The sequence below is a fragment of the Rattus norvegicus genome, chromosome 11 (genome assembly GCF_021556685.1).
Source record: "Rattus norvegicus strain SHRSP/BbbUtx chromosome 11, alternate assembly SHRSP_T2T, whole genome shotgun sequence".
NCBI classification, from domain to species: Eukaryota; Metazoa; Chordata; class Mammalia; order Rodentia; family Muridae; genus Rattus; species Rattus norvegicus.
The window spans coordinates 85,571,376-85,595,547 of record NC_141544.1 but is presented as its reverse complement, the minus strand read 5'-3'; the positions used below and the strand labels follow the sequence as shown (position 1 = coordinate 85,595,547).

General features: G+C 48.6%; 1 protein-coding gene across 1 annotated transcript in view; it reads right to left on the bottom strand.

Moving 5' to 3' along the window:
• Nucleotides 1-20,340, bottom strand: part of Mb21d2 (Mab-21 domain containing 2) — a 99,141-nt gene extending 78,801 nt beyond the window's left edge. The window contains 1 exon segment of the mRNA NM_001109056.2: nt 20,095-20,340. Coding sequence (NP_001102526.2) covers nt 20,095-20,305 — 211 coding nt within the window. The 5' untranslated portion in view covers nt 20,306-20,340.
• Between the last annotated feature and the right edge of the window lie 3,832 nt (nt 20,341-24,172).

Genomic DNA, 24,172 nt, shown 5'->3' with positions numbered 1-24,172 from the left:
CACATTTTCATATACGCACATGGATTTTTAGATGTTACCATCACATTCAATCATGTATTTGTATTTAATATAACGAGGGCAAAACAAGATGGATTTGCAAGCTACATTCAGGGGTGCAGATGGCCGACTCCTGACATGTGGATTAGAATACCAGATGTCATAGAGGACAAGCAAGAAAAATATCCCAAGAAATCCTGACTTTTGCTGTTTCCAAAACTCAAGAGAAAGCAGCACAGGGGTATAGGTCAACGCCTGGGAGACGGGGTGATAAGAGGCACTCCCTAGCTGCAGAACATCTCCAATACAGGAGGGTAGTACCACACCCACCAACGTAGCCCCCGGCACCCAGTTTACAATCAAAAATGCTCACTCTTGTCACTTCTATTGATATTAAGACAAGAAAAGCCCACAGCCCTAAAAGCCCAGGGCCCTAAAAGCCCAGGGCCCTGCCTCATCAGCGGAATAACCGCTGGCAGGCTAACGCTTGGCCCTCCGTATCCTCAGAGTTTGTATGCACGGATTCAACTAGTGGGGACCAACACATATGAAAAATACAAACACAGCATCTGCCCTGAACCTGTACCATCAGCATTCACACCTCCTCATATGTGTGTGTGTCTGTGTGTATGTGTGAGAGAAAGAGAGACAGACAGACACAGAGAGAGAAAGAGACAGACATACAGACACAGAGAGAGACAGAGACAGAGAGAAAGACAGAGACAGAGAAAGACAGAGAGAGACAGAGAAATAGAGAGACAGAGAGAAAGACAGAGACAGAGAGACAGAGACATACACACATGTATGTTTTCAAGTGTGGTAGCACAGGGATGAGCATACATACATGTGAGTGTGCATCATGTATGTGGAGGCCACCCTTCATCTTCTTCACTTGTTCTCTACCTTGTAGATGGAGGCAGGGTCTCTCCCTTGACTCAGAGCTCCAAAGGTTCCTATGTCTGTTTCCTGAGTCACCGATACTCACATGGCAGCTGGGGAACGGAACTCCTCACGCTTGAGCAGAAAGTACTTTCCTCATCAGCTCCTCAACCAGCTCCTCCGCTCCACAGACAGCTACTATTAAATGACGTGAGGATAAAGCACTGGGGGGTGGGGGTGGGGGTGGACATTACATGCAAAGTGTACGCCATGTTACAGAAAGGACTTGAGCATCTGAAGATTTTGGTGTCTTTGCGGTCCTTGAACCCATCCTCGTGGATAGCGAGGGTCACTGTGCTTAGACACCTCTACTTCGGCATCAGTATCTCTCGGATCCGCTACGACACTCCAAGCTCTGTTGCTGCACAGGTGAAAGGAAGCCCAGCCCAATGTAAGGCACGGAACATGAGATCAACTTCCCAAGCTGTCAACTCAAGCCAAAAGGTTTAACGAGTCACCCTCTAGTTGGATTTCAGGCTTAACATTTACGTGGTCTGTACCTTCTCTGCTTAGTGTGCAGAGTAAGAAAACACGTAAACACCGTTTATTTTATAAGACTGAGAACTAAAGCGCCATGTAGACCACTCATGCCACAGTTAGCCATCATTCGCTCAGACATGACGCATGACGCTCCTTCCACAGAAACACTCCTGAGAGCACTGGGAGGCTCTCACAGCAGCCCCTGGGTGCCCACACTGGGAACTGCACTGCGCCCATCCCTGCAGGTCACTTCTGAGTGCTCTACCTTGGGCTCCAGCATCCTTCCCCAGAATGTTGTCACATCCTCCAGGGGCCTCCAGAGATGGTGTCCCCAACTCAGAGATGAGGAGTTAAGACACTGGGCCTCCGAACCCACACTGCACCCTGCTACCTGTGTTACACAGAAATCCCGAGAAGAAAGACAAAGGTTTTCTTAAATCGCCTTAATTCAGGCATCTGCTAGAGTCTCTTTAATTTTTAGTCAATGCTGTTAATACGACCGGCACAGACAGACTCGGGGCAAATATAACAGTAATCCAAAAGCGGAACACAGCTCTGTAATTACCCTAATGTTCCTAATAGAGTTACACAATGGGCAGAGAATTAGGGACGGAGGGGGAGAACTGTATCAGACACCTCTGAACCTTAGAAACTGCATTACTTGGAACCTTGGCAAAAGAGCAGTAAGTATTTAAAGAAGATTAAGACGAATTCCCCATTTGGTGTCCTACTTAATTTGCAGGACAATATTTGGCTGTCAGCGCCAGTGTCAAGGGCTCAAGGCCTTCCCGGTGACTTCCGCTCCTGGGTGCAGTTAACACACTGTTAAGCATGGCCCAGAGCTATCAAGCCACCAAGAGCAGCAACCAGGGTACTGGCTGCCCAATGAGGGCCTGGGCTCTCCTGGAGCTGAGTCACTGGCCATCAAGGAAGTGTATTGTGTGTGATGTCATCACTTCCTCAAATGAGACCATAAGCATAGAAAAGTGAATCCCTGCTTGTCAAACCACAACAAAATTCCCCGCAGACGGGGAACTTAGCATCTTATTTATATTTATACTTAACAACCGTCATATTAACCAAAGAGAACATACTGTCTACAGAATCCTAAATCACTGACCGGGAAGGGAAGCAGAGCTTCCTACTTGCACAGAAGGGGACCTAAGAGCTGCAGAGAGGAAGTGGCTGGCTGGCATCCAGCCCAGTGGTTTTCTGAGGAAAATCTGGTTTTCCCGGAACATCCCTAGCAACTCTTGGCACTATAGAAACAGCAGCCCCAGATGCTGCTCAGGGGATAGCCCAGGCTATCCCCACCAACCCCAAGGCTTGTTTTCTTTCTTCTGAAATACCCTAGTCCCCATTCTACCCTGTCAGGCTCTCTTCTCCTGATTGGAGTCAAACAGGGCATGGCTTCCCAGCCCTTTGCACAGCCCCTCTACCTGACCTGTCCTGAAGAGAAGCATACAGCTATTTTCCCTTTGAAATCTTCACCCCCTCCCCTGAAAGGAAGACAGCAGAGAGGGAGGGTGGGAGGGAGGGAGAGAGAGAGAGAGCCTGCTATTTGTGCACACATATGCTTGTACAGACTTCTAGAATTCTACAAACGTTTTACTGGTAATACAGACAGAAGTGTAGCCTAATTCTTTCTGAGATGCAGTTTGGAATTCTACTATTTCTGAAACAGAGCTGAAGGTGTGCCTCCCACCCCCCATCGACCCTTGACCTATCCCTTAGGAAGTTCTTGTCTTCAGGCACCTCAGACTTCATCTTCCACCTTTCACCTGAACAATGGCAACATGCATTTTGTTGTGGTTTAACTACAAAATGTACCCCACCCCATCCCCAGGTTCCTCCTGTTTGAATACGTGGTCCCCAGCGGGGCGCACTATTTGGGAAGGCTGCAGAACCTTTAGGAAGAGGTAGAGTCTTGCTAGAGACTCAGCCCATCACTGAGGGTGGACTTTGAGGTTTTACAGTCTGGTCCCTCTTGTTTCCTGAGTACAAATGCCATGTGATTGGCCAGCTTCCTCCTTCTGCTACTATACCTTCCCTGTCTGCTGCACGCTCTCCACTCAGGGGTTCTATCCCTCTGTAACTACAAGCCTAAAAGATCCTTTCACCTTTGAATGGCTTTAATCACAGCAATAGAAAAGGAACTAATACATATATGAAGTAGGAGGTTACCCCGTGCATACGACAGCCATTCCTTCAGGGAAAGACCAGCATTAGGCTTTTCCTCACCTGGTCAGACACAAGGATTAGAAATGACAACCGAGAAAAGACGGATATGAAATCTCCTCTTTGAGGGGCTGGTAAACTGGTCCGGCTGTGAAAGGCGTGTGCCATTCAAGCCTCGAAACCTCAGTTGAATCCCTGTAACGGAGCAGTTCCTTGGTGTCCTGGAGAGGACCAGGGCAATCCTGAGCTTCACAGGAAGCCTGGGTGGGAGTTCCATCTCCCCATCCAATCACACACGAGACCCAGCACTCCTGAGATCTCCTCATCCAATCACACACGAGACCCAGCACTCCTGAGATCTCCTCATCCAATCACACACGAGACCCAGCACTCCTGAGATCTCCTCATCCAATCACACACGAGACCCAGCACTCCTGAGATCTCCTCATCCAATCACACATGAGACCCAGCACTCCTCTGAGTCGTCCCTCTGTCATCTGTGGTAGCAAAAGTATTAACATAAGCATCAGCTAATGTGAATTCCTCCAACTCAGCGAGGCCAAGATGTGTCAGTGTGTGTGGCATGCATGTGTGTTCATGCATGTGCATGTGCGGTACGGATATTAGTGCACAGATCCGTGGCTGTGGAAGCTAGACGTCGACCTCCGGTGGCTTCCTCAAACGTTCTCCACCTTGCTTCTTGAGACAGGGTCTCTCACTGACCCTAAAGCTCACAGGTTTGGCTGAACTCTCGGGGCCAGGAAGCTCCAAGGATTGCAGGATCTCTGCCTCAGTGCTGGGATTCCAGGCCTGTGCCACTGGGCTAACTTCTTACGTAAGCTCTGGAAATTCAAACTCAGGTATTCATTTTTGTGCTGACTGAGCTGCCTGAGCCTTGGCAAGGAGCTTTTAATCTAGTTGAGTGAGACGGAGAGGCACTTCTCCATCCTGTAGGCCCCAGAGAAGGCTGCTAGAACAGCCAGAATAAGGGTCCTCGACTGGCCGATTCTACACTGGGAAATGTCTGAGAAACTATTAAAAAAGAGAAAGAAGAGGAAAAGGAAGAGAAAGAAGGGGGAGAAAAGGGAAAGAGAGAAAGAGAGAAAGGGAGAAAGGGAGAAAGAAAGGGAGAAAGGGAGAAAGAGAAAGAGAGAAAGGGAGAAAGAAAGAAAGAAAGAAAGAAAGAAAGAAAGAAAGAAAGAAAGAAAGGAGGAAGGGAGGAAGGGAGGGAGAAAGAAAGAAACCAAGAAAAAAACAAAGAAAGAATCCTTGAAAATCACCTAGCTTTTTCTTATTTACAAAAAGACAGGAGGCACTTCTATCCTGTGTAGCCAACAATGTGTTAACAAATGTTTCCACAGAGAATTGAGGAGACCCCAAGCACTGACTCTTTTGTGCTCAGGCTGCAACACTGATCCTGGTTTGGGAGAAGGGAATATGGGGTTTGAGGGAAAGGTTTTGCATGGAGAGTGGCTCACTTTCTGTGTACCTCAGGTAATACTCACAGAACCATTGTCTGTCTTTAACACAAGCCTATATGCTTAGCTTTGCCCTTCGAAATCTTTAGGACCTACAACAGGCTATGGAATGATGAGGCCAACACTCGGGACAGTTCGCCCAGTGTCTCTGGGACTCCAGTCTGCCTATCCCCAGAGCCACGTTCTTCCTTCTCGCCACACCTCCACCTCTTCCATGACAACCCTATCCTTCCTGTCCAGGCACAGAAGGACAGATACCATGGTGTTGTTTACCTCAGATAATGGAACTTAATACAGGAACTAAAAACCACAGCTAAAAACCAAATCAGCCAAGCCAGCCTTGTTCCCATTAGCAAAACTTAGCGACAGCACAATTCCTTAGTCGCCAAAGTTCTGCGTCAACAGGCAATCATCTGAGCATCAGTCTTTCACAGTTGGGAAATTTTCTCACATTAGGGTGTCTTGGGCCACTGTTGGAACCGGTATAGGGGGATAGGTGGTCATCAATGGCAAACATCAAACAGCCCACATTCAGAACAAAAACAAAATCATTATTACTACTAGCAAGATTTCTTAAGGCCCTCTGACTCTTCACTGAACTGTGTTCCAGACAGACAAAGAGAAACAAAAGCTTACACATGTAACATCTTTGAGATGTTAAGGTGGTGGGAAACATCAGACACTGGTCACAAACAATTAGAAATTCAGGCCAGCTAGGACCTATGAGATTATCAGTGGCCGCCTCTCAAGAAAAGCTCGCTTCCTGAAGCCTGCGTGTAGGGGTACATGAGGCATGGGAAACTAAAGTTGGGGGAGGGGCATGTGAGCTGTGTTTCTACCTTAAACGTCATACAAGAAAACTCAGTACCTCATACAGTGCCTCTCTCACCTGTGCCAGTCACATGTGTGGTACACATCTGTAATCCCAGAACTAATAAGGATGAAAGAGAAGGAGAGAAGGTTCAGAAATTTGAGCCAGCCTGGGCTACCCAGACCCATCCCAAACAAAATCACACAGAAACCGAATGGCTACAGAAATTTAACGAAGTTTTCCCACGAGCATCTACTTTGTTGAGAGAGATCTGCGGCTCAAGGCCACCCACATTTTTTTGTGGCTTTTTTTTTGTCGGGCTTCTCTGCAGATTCCAAGCCCAACGCTCTGACATCATCAATGCCAAGACCGCAGAAAGCAACCCCATCCCAAGGACTGTGCCTTGGTTTCTTTTCCTGTAGCTGTGATAAAATATTCTTCAGGAACCTACAGGAGGAAAAGCTTGTCCCAGCTGACAGTTCAGTTAGCCACCATGGTGGAGAAATCACAGAAGCCAGAGCTTGGGGTCATATTGCACCCTCAGTCAAAAGGCAGAGCAACAAACACAGGACAGTGCTGGCTCCCTTTCCACGACTGACACTGCCTGGAATTAGACCAGGACATGGTACCACCCACAATGTGTGGGTTTTCCCACGCCTGAGTTAATGTAACTGAGACGATCTCTCAGGGTCATGCCCAGAGAGACTCATCTCCCATGTCATTGTACATTCTGTCAAGCTGACAGTCAACACCAGGACTCGGTGGCATAGACCAATATATTCAGTGCTTTACGACAAGACCATGTACAAACGCAGGCCCATACGATAGGGGAAATAGGCAGGCTATGGACTTTAAAAAGCCACTAGTCTCTCTTCAAAAGTTGTCACAACAGCAAGGAGTTGGTGGCGCACATCTTTAATCCCAGCACTCAGGGAGCAGAGGCTGGCTGGTGGATCTCTGAGTTTTGAAAACAGCCTAGTCTACAGAGTGAGTTCTAGGACAGCCAGGACTACACAGAGAAACCCTGTCTCGGGGCAGGGGCAAGGGGGCAGATCCCTTCGTTCACATAAAATCTAATTCAGCTAATAAATTTTACTTGCAAAATTACAGTGTGCTTTTAAACAGAACTCTGCCATCAACCTTTCACTGGGAAAATCGTCTGCCCCCCAGCACCCCAGGACCAACTAATTTTAACCATACCCTCATTAAATCTTCTAAATCTGGAGTGAAACTTACTGTGTGGAGAAAGGACCCTCACAAAACTGCCCTGATTTATCCAGCACCACAAGCCCAGTTGACTTCTTCAGGGCTTATAGCAATCAATTAGCCAGAGTCCACCTTCTTACGTGGGAACAGGATGACGTCTCACACAAAAGGCTATTCAACGCATAAAACCACAGCTTCGAAGAAATGCTGGTCCTGAGGGCAGCCAAGAAACATCAAGAGACAGGACTGTGACCGCCCCAGCTCCTAGAACAGCAAAGTTGCGCTGTCCTCCATTTTACCTGCTACTCCTCACTTCCACCTGCCCCGGAATGTTTGTGACGAGCCAGAGTTGTCCATCTTCTACCACACAGACCCTGGGATAGCTTCTTGAAGGTGTAGGGAAGGAATAAAGAAACCCTACGTGCGGGCTTGATCATCTGACTTCAAGACACTGATTCCCTCAGCTGCAAAGCGAGGGTGGTAAACACCAGAATCAAACGGATTACTATTTCCAAAGCACCGGAAACAATGGGGCAAGTGTTCCCTGAGAGCATCCACAGTGCTGCTATCGCCTGGCCTTGAAGAAGTCACGATCCACCACTGGAGTTAAGTCCATCAGTACAGTGATGGGGTCCACACACGAGTCTCAGGACCACCTCCGGTTCACTGCTTCCTAACTTTTCCCGTCCTGTTACCGTGCTAAATCCTCAGGACTCAACTCCTAGACCACCAACCCAAGAGAGGGTAGTGCACCCTCTCCTCCTCCCCAAGATGTAGGCCAGCCTATGGAGCGCCCACTCTGCCAACCATAGGAAAGACAAGCCAGGCCTCTTTACCCCACGTTTGCATTGTTCTGAGATCAAAGTATCCACCCCGGTTATGAAAACTGTTCAGGTTGTAAAAGCACAGGATTCAGAGGAACGGAGGAGACGGGGAACAGTCCAAAAGACCAAAGCAAACACGACAGACCAAAATACACTCTGCCCATGAGGTTCTCTTTTGAGCATCCTTCCTCTAAGAGCTACTAAGAGAACTTCAAAGCACAAGGAGGCTTTGTAGCAGAGAAATGTCCCCTACCTTGAAGCAGAGTCCTCCTGAAACAACTTCAAAGCCAGGCAGTCTTCCCTAGGGAGCAAACTCCACAGAGACAACTGGCTTGTGTGCAAGCACCTGGTTCTGCGTCAGCTCTGGCCCAACATTCTGCGAATCTCCCGCTCTACCCGAAAGTGAAGCTGGAGCACAAGGTCATGGAGTCCCTCCCTTGTGGTCCTCAGTCCCCATGACTGTAAAACGGAGGGGGTTGGGGGTGGGAACCAGCCACCAAACGAAGTATTAAATAGCATGAATCTTTCGGTGGACTCCACTTTGCCTGAGAAAGGTTTCTTTAACTGTGCTTTTGTAAAAACAACAACAACAAAAAAAGGTTAAGAAAAATGGTATATTGGGGCTGAAGCGATGGCTGCTCTTCTGGAGGACTTAGGCTTCAAGTCCCAGCACCCACTTGGTAACTCACGAACGACTGTGCTTAACTTCAGTCCCAAGGGATCTGGCGCTGCCTTCTGCCCTCTGCCAGCACTAGGCCTAAAGTGTGATCCACACACATACACGGAGGCCAAACACCCATATGCACAAAGAAAAATAAATAAGCAAAATGAAAGAAGCTTATGCCTTAGTTTGAAAAATGCCGTGGTCAAATGCAACTAGGACAGGGAGGGATTTATTTCGGCTTGGAAGCCGCAGTGCACCGCTGAGGAAGCGAAGACAGGACCTGGAGGAGGGGATGAAGCAGAGACCATGAAGAATGCTGCTTCCTAGTGGTTCCTCAGGCCCCACTCAGCCCTCACGTTCATAAAGCCCAGAACCACCTGCCCCGGGGGGCACCACCCACAGTGGGCTGAGTTCTCCTCCATTAATAAGTCTCAAAGATTAAGACTCCTACAGGCCAGTCTGATGGAGACATTTGCCCAATTGAGGTTCTGTCTTCCCAGATGACTCTGGCTTGACTGGGTTGACAAAAACCACCCAGCACAGTTGTCTTAGGGGTCTTTATCACTGTGAAGAGACACCATGACCAAGGCAACTCTCATAAAGGCAAACAGTAGTGCCACTCACTGTGGCCAAGCATTCAAACCACATGAGTCTATGGGGACCAAACCCATTCAAATCACAGCAACGTATTTGTTCTCTGCGTGAAACAGACTTCTCAGGTTCAAATCCCCAATCCATCCACAGATTGGTAATGTGTGGCATTACTGCTTCTGAGTTCTTATGAGCGAATACGGGTTACTATTACCTTCCTCACAGCATGATAAGTATTGATTTAGTCAATAAAAACCAAATACAAAATACTTAGAATTGTGCCCGGGACACAGTAAACATTATTTAGTGCGGTTATTATGATTCCCAACGCTGCACAACTAGATTTTCAATTTTAAAAGAAAAGCAGGACAGCAAGCTGGGGTAGATGAACACACACACACACACACACACACACACACACACACACACACACGGACACGATTCTGCCCCATTGTGGCCAGATACTCTCGGTCTCCAAAGCAGAGAGCCCAAATGCTTCTTAATATATTTAGTCCAAAGAGGATTGACTAAAAGCTCACATATTGCCTGACCTATAGCTTCAATCCTCACTGTATTTCTTTCCTTTTTTTTAAGATTTATTTATTTTCTGTATGTGAATACACAGTCGCTTTCTCCAGACACATCAGAAGAGGGCATCGGATCCCATTACAGATGATTGTGAGCCACCGTGTGGTGCTGGGAATTGAACTCAGGACCTCTGGAAGAGCAGTCGGTGCTCTTAACCACTAAGCTATCTCTCCAGCCCCTCACTGTATTTCTTTAAAGTTTTACTTTGTTCTCAGTATCTAAAAAGCTGCATGTTTCTCATTAAAAACCCCAAGCATGCCAATGCTATCGACCCTGGGTCTTGAAGCAGTAGCTCTGGAAAGTACGGTCCCTGACCAGACGTATAGAACCGCAAATGCAAGACTCCATCCCATACCTACACACCAGGCACTGGGAATGAAGCCAGAGATCTCTGTTAAAATCCAGAGACCAATACACACTCAAGCTCTGAAACCACCCAGCAGCCAAACGGGAAACAGTGGGTTTCTTTCATCCTGCCCCCAACACACACACTCTCTCCTTGACTGACAGGGAGGGCTGGATATCATTTGTGAGCCTTGTTCCACCCACAGAATTGTCCCCTCACCATCCAATCTGCCCAGGGCCTTTCACAGCACCCGCTTTGCTCTAGATAAGTCATTTTCAACCTCTGGGTCTCCACCACTCCCACCCACCCCCACTGGGGTCCGATATTAAGATATCCTGCACATCAGACATTTTAAAGAGCAGTAGCAGCATTATGGTTATAAAGTGGTGATGAAGTAATTTAACGGATGGGGGTCACGGTTGAGGAACTGGATTAAGGGTCACAGCCTTAGGAATGGTGGAAACCGCTGCTCCGGATGGACCCTGCCTCTCACAGCAAGGATGTGAGACCCTTTTGCATCGTATGCCAGTTGGACTGTGTTGCTCAAAACCAGAAGCGGCCTGCGTGCAAGCAGGCTGTGCTCAGCGAGGGCGCCGTTTCCAGAGCAAACTGTTGAGCTTCCTTCATTAATCACAACGTGAGCTGCACACGCAGCTGCTATTAGGGACAGCTGTGGCTGCTAGAAGGGCATTCCTGAAGCAGCCTAGAAAAGTGCTTAAAAGTTGACTAAGATCCAGGCGTCGGCCCATGCGGACCTCACAGGCTCTGGGCTTTTATGCTGTCTCTGACCTCTGACCTCACTGGGATCTAGAAGCCTGCTCCCTTCCACACTCCCAAGACAGCCTGGGACAGAGCTGGCATATAAGGCCAGGCAACCGGGTGTTCTTCAGAGGACTGGAGTCTGATGCTCCCCTCCCCCTAGCCTTGGTCCATGACCTTCAGCAAGGTGGGAGAATTGTCCTCCTGTTTCATGGGAATTTAGGTACGTCAGGTGGAGGATAACCTGCATGTGAAGATATTTTTGTAAATGTGGGAGGACTAGAGAAAAACAAAAGGCTCACTATCATCCCCGGGACAGGGCAGTGCTCACAAACCAACCCAGGGTTTCTTCTCTTCTAGCCCTAGGGTTATCCGAAGTGAAATCAGAGAATAACAGGAGCGCAAAGAACCTCCTTGACATCTGTTGTCCTGCTGGGCATGGTATTTACTACAAGTCTGGAATCCTGACAATTGGAGGCTCGCCACGAGGGAGGCTGATTGCCACAAATTCGCCAGCAGCCTGGGCTACACAGCAAGTTCAAGTCTCTCCTGGGCTACAAAGCTACAAGCTCCTGTTTCCTGTTTCCAGAGTGGTACCAATAAGCAATCATAAAGACCCTGTAACCTAACTTTTTAAGTTCCCCTCATCTTGACTATTTCCATGGCAAAAACAAGAGCTTTGGCCAAAGGTGGTCCCACCTGGAAAGCCTCCACCTACAAAAAATGAAGCAAGATTGACTGTAATGTAAGTAGCCCTGAAAATGCTTGTGCTGTTCTGTCTTCTGGAAGATACCTGAGCCCCGGCTTCAAGCATCTGGCTCTGTATGTTTCACGGAAGCCTTCCTTATCGCCTGCTCTCTGTCTAGCCAGATCTCCCTCGCCGTGATCGGCTATGTTTTCTTTATGACCAAATCTCTATGCATTGGCAAGTTTAATCACAGTCTCCTCCACCCTCCAGGGAACAGAGGCCTGAGAAGTAGCCTAGCTGCTAGTAGTCACTGCTCGATGTTCTCACACGGTAATTGCAAGACCATAGTAGCTATACTAGCACGTGGTTGCCAGGCCAACCATGAATTAATGAATGAACGCTTAGCGCCATCCGCTGTGTGTGCATGGCAGACATTCAAACCCTAGTTAGAAGAAACAAAAACAAACACCATCTAGACCAACTCCCACTCTGGGCTCCATTTAGCTCACAAACAATCAAGTCTTCTATACTGAGGGGAAAAAATATTAAAAAAACAAATAAATAAACGAACTGAGTGGCAGTCCCTTACACCTGCTTATTTACAATGGTTCTGTCTCTGGTTCTCTATCTTGTGCAGAGGGAATTCACAAACGGGCACTGAAGAGGATGAAACACAAACAGCTCCTCCCGAGAGACAGGACCTCACGCGATAGCATTAATTTTGAATTGTCCTTACCTGATCACTGAGCCGACAGGACTTACCCAAAGTTCATTGCAAACAGTGCCACTGACCTTAAGAAAAAGCTGGGCAGGGCCAAGCGATCAGGAAAATGTATGGCCACGGGGTTTAAACGGGCTTGTACTCTCAGCTAAGCTGTCTACAACAAATCCTCAGCTCAGGAGGAAAACAAGAAGCCCTCAGGTGGATGACACCTGTGGCCCTGGTTTTGCCTGAGAAGACAGAATTGTCCCCAAACCTGTGGAAGATGTCTGAGGGTCAAAGGCCCTGTAAGCTCTTTGCTATACCCTGCAACTAGAGACACTAGTAGCTGGACTGAGTCTTACTCCACAACTGAACCTGCAACCCCTAATCAAGTCCCATTGCCTCCTCGTCTTGGTGACCTCGTGCACAAATGGTGGGGAAAGCTGCCCATACCGTACACAATCTCTCAGGAAGGCCTAGCCTAACCCCATGATACAATACAAGAATGTGGACTGCAGTCTATAAAACACTTTGTTCACTGTGCAAAGATAAATTATTATTGACTGAAAATAGTCCATTTATAACAAAGAGTGGCTGTAATTGGAGTCCCAGAGGAAGCATATAACCGTTTGGAACATAAATGATAAACCACTGGGAAAGATAACTAGTGCAAACCACCAGCAGCGACAGGGGACCAGTACAGGAGCACCGTAAGATGCAGAGAAGAAAAACCAAGGGCCATAACAGGGGACCCATGCCCGTGAGTTTACAAGGCACTGCCCGATGCTCTTGGCAAGTGGTCACAGCAGACGCACTGGGCCTTTCTTATGCTGCTCTTGGGAACGTCTTAAGGAAGACAGAAATGTCTTACGTAGACAAAGTCACCTACATTCCTCTACCACATAAGAAAGTAAGACCAAGATCTCACAGCTCCAGAGATGGTTGACTGTGGCCTGACAGATGAGAATAATCTTGCAGCAATTGCAGAAAAGAGTTCATTTCCTTTTTTGAAGATTTTATCTAAGCACAGGCAACATGTCCAACTGGGATCCTCAACTATTTTTACAGCATAGATCCTTTTCACAGTCCAGACTAAGTCTATGAATTCCTGTGAGGAACCATATGTATCATTTACCTAGGAGGTTTTAGAGACAGGGTGTTACTTCTTAGACCAGGCTAGTTTCTATCACCCAGGCTGGTCTCGAACTCATGATTCTCCTACCTCCCAAGTTCTGGGATCACTAGTATGCTCCCACCTGCCTGGCAAGAACGGTGCATTTAAATGAAGACATCTTCAGCAATGTTACAGGGATTTTCAAAGAAGATCAGCATTAAAATACACGTTTTAAAATAAAGCTAAGACAGATCATGTGAGTCTTTGTTAATCCAATAAATAAAATAAATAACAGGCAGGTGTCTGCCTTTATTGTGAGACAACAGTAGGTGATTATTGTCTGTATTTATTTTGTGTATGTGCCTACATGCACGTGTCCCAGCATTCATGTAGAAGTCAGACGACAACTTTGCGAAGCAGGTTGGCCTTCGACCATGTGAGTGCCAGGGACTGAACGACGGTCATCAGGTTCATTAAGTTATCTCACTGGCCCTCTTTCTTCGGGAACACATGTGACATTGTATTGTGAACTAAAATACAAGGGCTGGAGAGATGGTTTAGTGGTGAAGAGCACTGGCTGCTCTTTCAGAGGATCTGGGTTCAATTCCTAGCACCCACAAGACAGCTCACAACTGTCTATAACTCCCAGTTCCAAGGCATCTACCTGGCGCCCTCAGAAAGATAAACATTCAGGCAAAATATCAATGCACGTAAAAAAATTAAAAAAAAAAAGTACCCATGATTTCTATTAGCAACAAAAACGTAGGTGCTACTCACTAATAATACTATAGTTTATCAACTGTATTTATAGTGGTTGAGGTTAATAGAAATAAAGATGTCCTTTCTTCTCATTCAAGTTCAGACTCCCTATTAATCGCTACCATGGAGTCAGGGAGGAAGCCAATCAAGAAAGCAACTCAAGAAATAGAAAGGAAAAAAGAAACATGAAGCTTCTGCACAGAACCTGCAACGTGAGACAGGAGATACACTGAAAGGTGACGACGCCCTCACGGTCACACATGCCAGAGGTCCATCACCCTTAATTAGTAAACCACAGAATCTCTGTCATACAAAGACGATATCACGCACATAAGTACCTACACGTGTAAGCTGGATGTAAACGCGATATCTAGTAGAGTGTGCGTGGAATCACCATTAGTTGATTAGCAGGCAGAATGGCTTTGCTGCTTTTGTGTTCGAGTTATAGAAAACGGACAAAAAGAAGACTGGCAGAGGCTAGAAGACACAGGGTCACCCAGACATGAAACTACAAAACAGAACTCCACAATGCCCTTCTCTTGGGTTGCACAAAAGACACCCGATCCCAAAGCAATTCAAACACAGGAAGTAGGTGCAATCATTAACCCCATGTGGTGTGTTCTTAGAGACCAAACTTCCAAAAATGCCTTGCCCAAAATCACACAGCAAGACTCCAGAAGCCCTGATGGAGAAGCTGGGACCCTAGCGCAGGTGAGTGCGGGAGTCTTTGGCCCTTGCTAAAGTCAAAAGCTGTGCACCGGCCTGACCTTTGATTGCAGCTCTGTTGCCTACTTGCTGGTGGTAAACCTGGGCAAATTTCTGAGGTTTTTCCACTCAGTGGACTCAGCAGCATGGATCTAGTCTCCAAAGATAGCCAGGAAGACACCCAGAACACTTGGGGACAGGTCTAGCAGACAGATAATGAGCAGCCTCGGACTTTAAGGCAGACAGACAGACGTGCTGAACCCCCAGTTTGGAGATCTCTGGGGATTCCGAATCAATACATTTGAAATGGGACCAGAAAGCCTGGGTTTTTCTAAAGCTCCTCCAGGAGAACGGAAAGGGCTTAGCATTGGATGACAAGTTCTCAGTTTGACAAGAGGGACTCTAATAGGCTGGGAGAATACAAAAGAGGCTTAGCTTAATCAGGAGCCGTGCAGTGTCCAATGATGGCACTGGTACCATAAGACCCGGGACTCACAGCAGCTACCAACACTCGCTTAGGGAGGATGAAAGGTCCATTGCTGAGAACCAACTGAATGTAGCAAAACAAAACAAAAAAATTGGTTAGAGGGGCCCTGCTGCCCTAACTTTATGTTTCCAGAAACAGAGCAAACCAGAAACCATCTTAGAATGTATAAGGGAATAGCACATTAGTGAATACAACACTAAACCAAGCACAGGGGGTCTGCTATGGCGACATCTGCAGTAAATGCTGCTGGGGGAAACTGCGCATTCATAGATCAGAAAGTCACCACTTCCAAATGAGCCCCTCAGGAGGTCTATAGATAGCCTAGAAACATGGCAGGTCCCAGAGCACTTAGAAGCACTTTGAAGGGTCAGGAGCACTCACTTAGAAGCACTTTGAAGGGGCCACATGGTGTTTACTGGGCTGGTTGGGGACAGCCCACAACCTGTTCTTAGAGCCAGTGTCCAGTGCAGGGGTTGAGGGAGGGATGGGGTCAAAATAGACCCAGGGGCATTTCTCAAAGTTTTTGCTCCCTGTTTTATTCTAAGATTCCTGCCGAGGCAGACAGAGCTTGCTGGGTGGGAGGGGAGACAAAAGGTACAGGAAAGGACAGCAACCAGTGGGCCAAGAGAAATCGCCCTGCTCTTACAGGCAAAGCAGGTCAGTGAGTGGGATGCTCCCCAGGATGTAAGTCCCTCCAGCTGTCTGAGGGAAGAGTGAGGAAAGTAAAAGGGAGGCAGGCGTTTGCACTGAAAACACCTGAGTCTAACAGAGCAGCAAAAAAGCAGCCGGGGAGAACTCAAGCTCTATGTGACCCTGGCAGAAGGGCGAGCCTGTCCTCTCTGCACCCCTCAGCGGTCCATCTTGCACGACATGTGCTTTATCTTCAGAATAGGTGGGCAGGACACATCCTTAAGACTGTCGGAATACAGGAGCTGACAGACTGAGGCAAAGCGGCTAACTTCATAGCAGGCACACATGATAAGCTTGACAGACGCAAGTTGAGTGTTGGAATTAGCCGTGCTCCCTTCGGCCACAACCAATACCCTCAAGGCTACTGCGAACTGTATGCCATACTTCTTTCCGAAGTGAAGCTGTAGGAGTGATTTCTGATGAGATTCACTGTGCTCTCTAATACAGCACCCTTCTTCAAAATAAATAATGAATAAATGAAATCACGTTACGTTTCTTTTCTAGCTAGCATTCCAGACAGTCTGAAAGGGTGCGTCATTGTTACCCGTGTATAAAAGATTTACAAAACTAATACCACGCAGCCAGCAAGGGGCAGAGTGGGACTAGATCTACAGTCTGTGCAACAGCCACCGTGATTTTTCCCAATCAAGAATTCAAATAGGTGATCTTGTCATGGGATAAAACACTTGAGCTCAGAGTGCTTCGAGCAACCACTGCAGAGGCTGCCTGCGTCGTGTGAAGGCTCCTCTCAGCTCAAAGCAGTAGCAGAAACCACGAAACAAGTGCTTTCTCAAAACAAAGCTCTCTCTTCCCCGAATCCTTTGCTTTCCCATTTAATGCACTCAAGCAGCAGAGGAACGTGTCTGAGTTGCTGTGACTTATTTATCAACCACTCGTGTTTTGTGTCTCTTTATCCCATGAACTCTCAGCATCCTCGCCTGTGAGTTGGGAATGAAGCCCCTGCTCAAAAAGACCCCACGGAGCTCCTGCCCTGAGAAGGTGGTCAGCAAGTGACAGGTATGCTCGTGACCAGGCCGTGACACCAAACCCTTGTCTGTCGGTGACTACAAGTCATCAAGTGCCTTGTCCATCTCCTGCACACCCTCTCTTCCACGGATGTTCCACGGAAAGACCACGACTCTCCCATCCGGCTTCACTAGGGAATGAAGGTGACAAAAGATCCAGCAGAGAGAGCATGCAAATATCAAATATTATTAAAACATTAATGAACTCTGGCGATTCCTATGAATTTTGATAAATGGCGTTCATTATGTCTTTCCAGCCTCTCGACACACTCCGGTCTCTCAGATATTAACTAGATAATAACAGCAATCGCTCTCCTAAAAGAACAAGGTGGAGAGAAACAGAAGTGATACTTGATTCCAGCTGATGCTTGGCCTCCAGAGGAACTGGGCTCCCTGCACATAGAACCCAGGGTCTTCCATGACCCTCAATGGGCTCAGCCTGTGCAGATCCTGCTTACCTAGTACTGTGGGTGTGAGTACACTGTCTGCTTCCTTCACCCATCTGCAGAATCTCCCCTGCCCCACAACTAAATAAAACCTAAAGGTGGGAAGCTACAAGGGCCTCGGTCCAAGCTAACGACCTTGTAGTGGCACAGACAGGGACTTGCCCAGCCATCAACCCTGGTCCCCAACTGCCTGTGTACAGACGAAGCATTATCCCCATTTCCATAAAGAGGATTGGACAAGTGCCTATGCCATTTCATCCTGACTGAGAGGATAACATTTTCTTTTAAGCCATGGACAATCCTCAGGTGCAGTTCAGACAGAGACAGAACAATGCCAGGAGAACTACCCCCCAACAACTCCCTAAACCCAGGGCCTGATGCCACCCAAGCGACACCCTAACAAGCTTGGGGGTCATCCAGACACCTCCTCTGCAGATTCAGGAAAGACTCTAGGCCATAGCAAGTGAAAGAAAGAGGAGAGAGAGAGAGAGAGAGAGAGAGAGAGAGAGAGAGAGGAGAGGAGAGGAGAGAGAGATTTTGTTTCTGAAGCCAAGCGAAAATCTGCTTTAGAAAAAAAGTAAATCCACATGGGGACCCTGGCTGTCGCCAAACCTTCACTGGTCTAGAAAAGCCAGCACCTCATTAAAGGAAACCAAGGGATTCGAAAATGAATGCAGCACCACACACAGGCAAGCTCACTGCCATCTGCCTGGTACTATCCAGAGGGGCAAAGGGCTTAGATGACACTCCTGAAGTCTCTCTCGCCCAGCAGGTGGAAATGCCAAAGTCCAAGGGGAGAGAGAGCAACCCTTCCAAGGTCAAAGGCCTGAGAAGGAAGAGAAGCAAATCTTGTTTACCTGTCAGCACGGTGCGGCTGGTGGCATTAAACACATGCATAAATTAAGTGCCCTGGAATAACTTACCCTTTGTATATGGCTTTAGGCTTGACTAATTCACTGGATCATCTGAAGGGGGATGGTGCACAAGTTCCCACTGTGCCAGGCATTTAAACTTACTCTCTCTATCTTACTCTCCCACTGTCTGATCCACGACTCTCCTCACCACTATCTCTAGACACAGACAAGGGGGGCTATTATGCCATAATGGCAGGCAGTGGTTGGCTATGCCAAAGAGAAAGGCCATGGTTAAGCAACTTAAATAACTGTCTTGAGCTTTCTGCGTGCGGGCCTACCCCCACCCCAATGCCCCGTCTTCCTGACAATCACTGGTTTGGTTCTAAGATGTGGAGGCTTTGTAAGGAAGGGCTTTTACCCTCCTCCTTTCTGAACGCTGACTCCCACCACATAGTGAATTAAAATAATAATTCAGTTGAACAGTCAAACACCAAAGAAGGATCGTTCAACCACCTAGAATACCTAGAATACACATGTGGGGTGAGAAGCAGAAGGAAAACACACTCCAGTGTTGAACACGGCCCTTCCAACTTGCCTAATTCTTCATAGGACCGGTGGATCACGTTCAATCTGTATCACTTCGATTTGAGCTAGATGGGCAAGAAATCTGGAGGGAATACGGTACCCCGATGGAGAAACAGCAACAGTGGGCCGGTTACAATCTCGTTAGAGTCCAAGAGAATGCAAAGACTCTGTCCTGTAGTTAAAAGGCCTTTGTCAATCACATTTATCACTATCTGAAAAATTGACTGTGGAAACCTTTGGAGCACGGCTCCTCCAGTCCAGCCCTGCTGAATGTAAACCATGGGGCCACCACAGCTGCACGATAGCGCTACACTCGAGGCTCCCAGCAGCGGATGCTCATTCTACAACTCAGAAGCAATAATCTCACTGCAGGACGCCAGGGATGGGGTTGGATCCCTGGAACCCATTATTTTTCTTTACCTTTCCAGACCGGTAGGTGAAGAACCGGGGAATACGGTGGGGGAAATTTTTCTAACCCAGGGTTGCTGGGAGTGGGAAACTTGAGCACCTCTTAGCCAGCAGTAGGACAATACACAAAGACGAGGGGGACAGCGCTCCTCCGCGGCCAGAGCTCTGAGCTAGGTCATGTTCCAGCAAGGAATTAGGAATTCCGAGCTCAGCAACAACCCGGAGAAGCACCGGAAATGCTTCCGACCCTTTCGAAGGGAAGTCGATTTGCAAATCAAAGTTGCAGGCAACTCCGGGCGCCCGGACTACTTCCGCGGGTTACTCTGGAACACCCAACAAGTTTGGCCACCCCGGGCTCGGCGTGACAGCGCCGCGCCGCAACCACGGCAGAAGCAACTTGTCGCTCCGGCACGGGTCGGCCTCCGCCAGGGCCGCCCGGGCTTGCAGGGCACCCGGTGTCACCTAGCTCAAGCCGCTTCGGAGACTCCCTGAGCCCGGAGGCGTATCCCGCCGCCGCCTCACCTGCCCGCCAGCCCCGGGGCCGAGAAACCAACAAAAGAGCGGGCGATCGGGAAGGAGGAGCACCCCGCGTCCAGCGCAGCAGGCAGGAACAGAGGGGGCGGCTGCGCTGGCGTTGGAGAGGAAAGGGGACCTCACGGAACCAGGGGTGACACCCCGGGCAAACGCCAGAGCAGGGACCAGAGCTCCCACCCGCTCCATCACACCCGCGCGCACACGCATACTCACACATCCTCCCCGTTCTCCTTACCCAGCATGGAAAAGATGAAATCCTTGGCAGTGTGGATCTCCAGCGCTCTCTGGTCGTCGTATTCCCGCTGGTCGTGCCTGGTGAATTCCTGGATGAGTTTGTTCAGTTCCTCCACCCGAGCTCCAGACCTGAAATCCAGCTCCGGGAAGGCAGGCTTGTTGTTGCAGCCCATGGAGGCTGCCTTGCTGGCGGTGGGAGCCGCCATCTTCATGCAAAACGCGCCGAGCGGCGGCTCCGCGGCGGCCGCGGCACCCACCCCCGCCCCCCACCCCGGCCCGGCCTCCCGGCGCGGCTGGGCAGCCCGGCCCGTGGGCGGGCTGGCTTCTGGGCGGGCCCCGCGCCGCGCTGCGCTCCAGGCGGCCGCGCTCCTTCGCGGGAGGAGCCCGACTGCGGCGAGGTGAGCGTGTGGTCCCGGCCCCCGGTCCTCCCGCCCCCGCCCGCTGCGCCGCTGCGGGCCCCTGGCCTCCTCGAACCCTGCCCGGGATCTGCGGCGGCGTCCGGGAGCCGACCCGAGCCTCCCCCGGGGCAAGGAAAGTGAAGTGGAAACAATGTGAAATTCACCAGCGCCGAAATCAACAAGCTGCCGGCTCCGGTGTTACGGAGCCAGCAGCAGCATTCCCATTTAAAGGGACAGCGCACCCGGTGGGGAGAAAAATAAATAAATAAATGGCAGAGGTTCGCGCTCCCGGATCACTTGCCAGTCCGTACTCCGGCTGACGCGCGTGGTGTGGATGCTTTCTTTCTCCACCTCCGCCCCCGCCCCTCTTTAGGGGCAGGGCTTGCCAAGCGCATCCAAGGAGAAAGGAGTCTCCCTACTCTGATCTTAGGGCGGTGTCCCGGGCGAGAACGTGTCTGTGGGCGCGTTTCCAACGTCCGTTCCAAGAACTTCAGTACCTTTAGATGGTGGAAAAATATAAAATGTACCTTCTGTCCTTTGTCGCCTAGATTGCCAAGAATGGTAAAATTAGCGAATCAAGAAGAGATGCCAATCCTGCCGCGTCTAGGCACTTCCAATTAACCACTCAAGTATCCTTACCTTTGCCCTTAGTAATTAGTTTGCCTGGATTACAACTGATTCAACTTTACACACAGTGCCTTAGTGAGAGCCAACCTGCTCTCAGACAGATAGGGATCCAAAGGCGGAGGTGGGGGAAGGAAAACAATGAATTGCCCCAGGGTTTGAGGAAGATGAGAGTGGGAAAGGGAAAGAGTCTCCCATTTGGCTAATAGAATTTGAGCACTCACTGTTAGCCAGACCGGAATGACAGGATGTTGGTGGACAGCGATGAGTTCAAGGACTCGCCCCTCACCCACACCCGCGTCCCCAATGGAACTAGGGCTTTCACGACAAGACTACTGTGGTCCAAATCTAGTTCGTCAACAGCGAATGGCAGATGTGATTTTAATGTTCACGTGATTCACACACTGAAGGAGGCCCGTTGACCCCTAGAAACAATGGTGAACTAACTGTCCTCTATCCCAGCCTGTGATCTTATCGAGTCCTTTTAATTTTCTTACCTGAATTTTCATCACTGAAACCTCACATTATTTTGTAAGACCTAGAAAGGACATCCAGGTTCTGCCATACTTACCTGTGTGAAATAGGATAATAATTACATCGTCATAGGCTGCTTTAAGAATTAGGTGCGATAAGTCTGGATGACCAGCATTTAGTATAAGGAATGACATGTTAAGTAGGATTAGCTTTATCAGCTTTGGCTGTTGGTAGAAACTTTAGGGTTGAGGCGTGAGTGCACTCCTGCGCGCAGTGTGTGTGTGTGTGTGTGTGTGTGTGTGTGTGTGCGCGCGCTCGTGCAGGTGTGTCCCTGCTTGTACATACACTGCATACACTGCATTGTTACCTGGTGCCTGCAGAGGTCACAAGAGGACATCAGGTCCCCTGGAACTGACATTCCAGACAAATGGGAGCTGCCTTATGGATACTGGAAGCTGAACCCAGGTCCTCTACAACCCAGGTGCGCTTAATTGCCAAGCAGCCCCTCCCACAGGGTCTTTACAAAACACACATCTGCACTGACACCTCTGGAATTTTCTCTGCCTCTTCTTTCTGGTCTCAGCTATGTGCCCAACCAAAGCCAACCCCATCCTTCCTTGTTCTGACAGCCTCTCCAGGACAGCCTCGACCTTTGCCCCCACAGCTGAGCAGCCACCTTTCTTTCTTTGAAACCCTATTGCACTCTTCATGGAAGCTTGCATGCGACCCCTGTGAGTCCAGCTTGCTTTCTCCTTGTTATTGCAAGTCCCACATTGTGTGTTTCCTGGCGTACACTGTTCCCCTGGCATGCTGGATCCCTAGTACCTAACATAAAACACAGGACACAGAGGCAGAGTCTATAGGAAATAGCCAAGACATCTTTCTCTCCTAGTTTCCAAAACCAGCAGTCAGTCATTGCTCCTCCCTTTTCTTTCTGCCTTTTCTTACGACAGACAGGTACATCATAGAAGTCATCAGGTTCCCAGCAGAAATCACTCTCAGTGGGAACTACCTCTGAACTTGGTGCTTTTGAATGGCAGGGCCCATGCATGGGATCTTCATTGTGGACACTTCTTTCTTGACAGCCAGATCAGAATTCCATGAATAATAGACCTCCAAGGAACCTATTTATACCGAGAATGTTACTGAATGATAAATACCTTATAGATCGGTGAGAGGATGGCACAACCATCTCTGAATTGCAAAAAGAAAAAAAATTAGAGAAAAAACGATAGGGAATGTATTTCTGGATCATGTTTTGTCCTCTGTGTCCTAGGAGACTATGTCCTAGTGACTCCCTCGCTTTTGCAGGCAGCTGTATTTAATAGTTCCTGACCCCTCTATATGTCCTTTTTTTTTCGTGATTTTTTTTTTTAAAGACGGGGTCTCACTATGTTGCTCTGAACTCACTATGTAGTGAGGCTGCCATAGAACTCTGTGGAAGCAAGACTGGTCTGGAACTCAGAACCCTCCTACCTCTGCCTCCTGGGTGCTGAGATTACAGGTATGTACCGCTAAACTAAGCCATGCTGTGGTCTTAATTAGTGTATGTGAATGGACAGACATCATCCCGTAAAGTCTCAGGGGTCATTGTTTAGGTGACAGCAACCACTCCGGGCAATGTCAGCCCCCTCACCCCCCACCCCACCCCCGTACTCCATCACTGCCTAAGAATTACTAAAAATGGATGGACTGTTCTTTGAGTCAAATTAAATACTGTTCCTTGCATCCTTTTTCATCTCCTATGCACGCTATAGGAAGTCAGAGAAGAAACAGAGCCGGAAAAGGTGAAGAGAAAGAACGGTTCCTATCCAAGTCATTAATATGTGCGCCTTGTAATAATTGAGCACAGAGGACTGGAGGGCTACCATCTAAGTAAACGCTCAAGCAGACTTCCTTCACTTCTCCCCCCAGCTTCAAAGCAACCAGAGGAGTGCCATGTTTCCTACTGGGGAAGGGAGCTTGTCCATTTTCCTGTCGTCATGAGCACCTCGAGGAAGAGAGCACGTTGCCTCTCTGGAGCTGTTTGTGAGGGTTCGTGGTAAACCCTCAGCCACGAATAGCTAGATTGTGCCGAGTGTGTATTAAAAATAGCAAGCTTCACGCTCACGTGATGAAGCAACGGACTATAATTTTAACCAAAGTTTGTCTGGCCTGACAGGGATTTAAATAGCAGCCTAGGCCACAGAGATGCGCCCCGCCCCCTGCCACCCCATTGGCCAGGCAGTTGTTCAGTAAAAGTCTAGCAAATGGGAATGACCCAGGTTTCTTATGATTCGCGAATATGTACAGAAAAAACGAGAAGCAAAGGTCACAGGCAGAAGGTTGATGGCAGAAGGGCCTTGGAAGATAAGAAGACCATCCACCGCCATCTTTATATTGTAGGTGGGAAAATCAGAACATGGGGAAAGAGTCTTGTGTGGTGGATGGAAACGGCACCGTCCATATTTTTCATACTAATTTCAAACTTAGTAATTATTGCATTTCCCTATTGTCAGGGGTCATGGATGTCTCCGCCCAATTACACAATCCTGACTAAGGAGGATGAGGAAGAAAGGAAGGAGGGAACATAAATACCCTTGG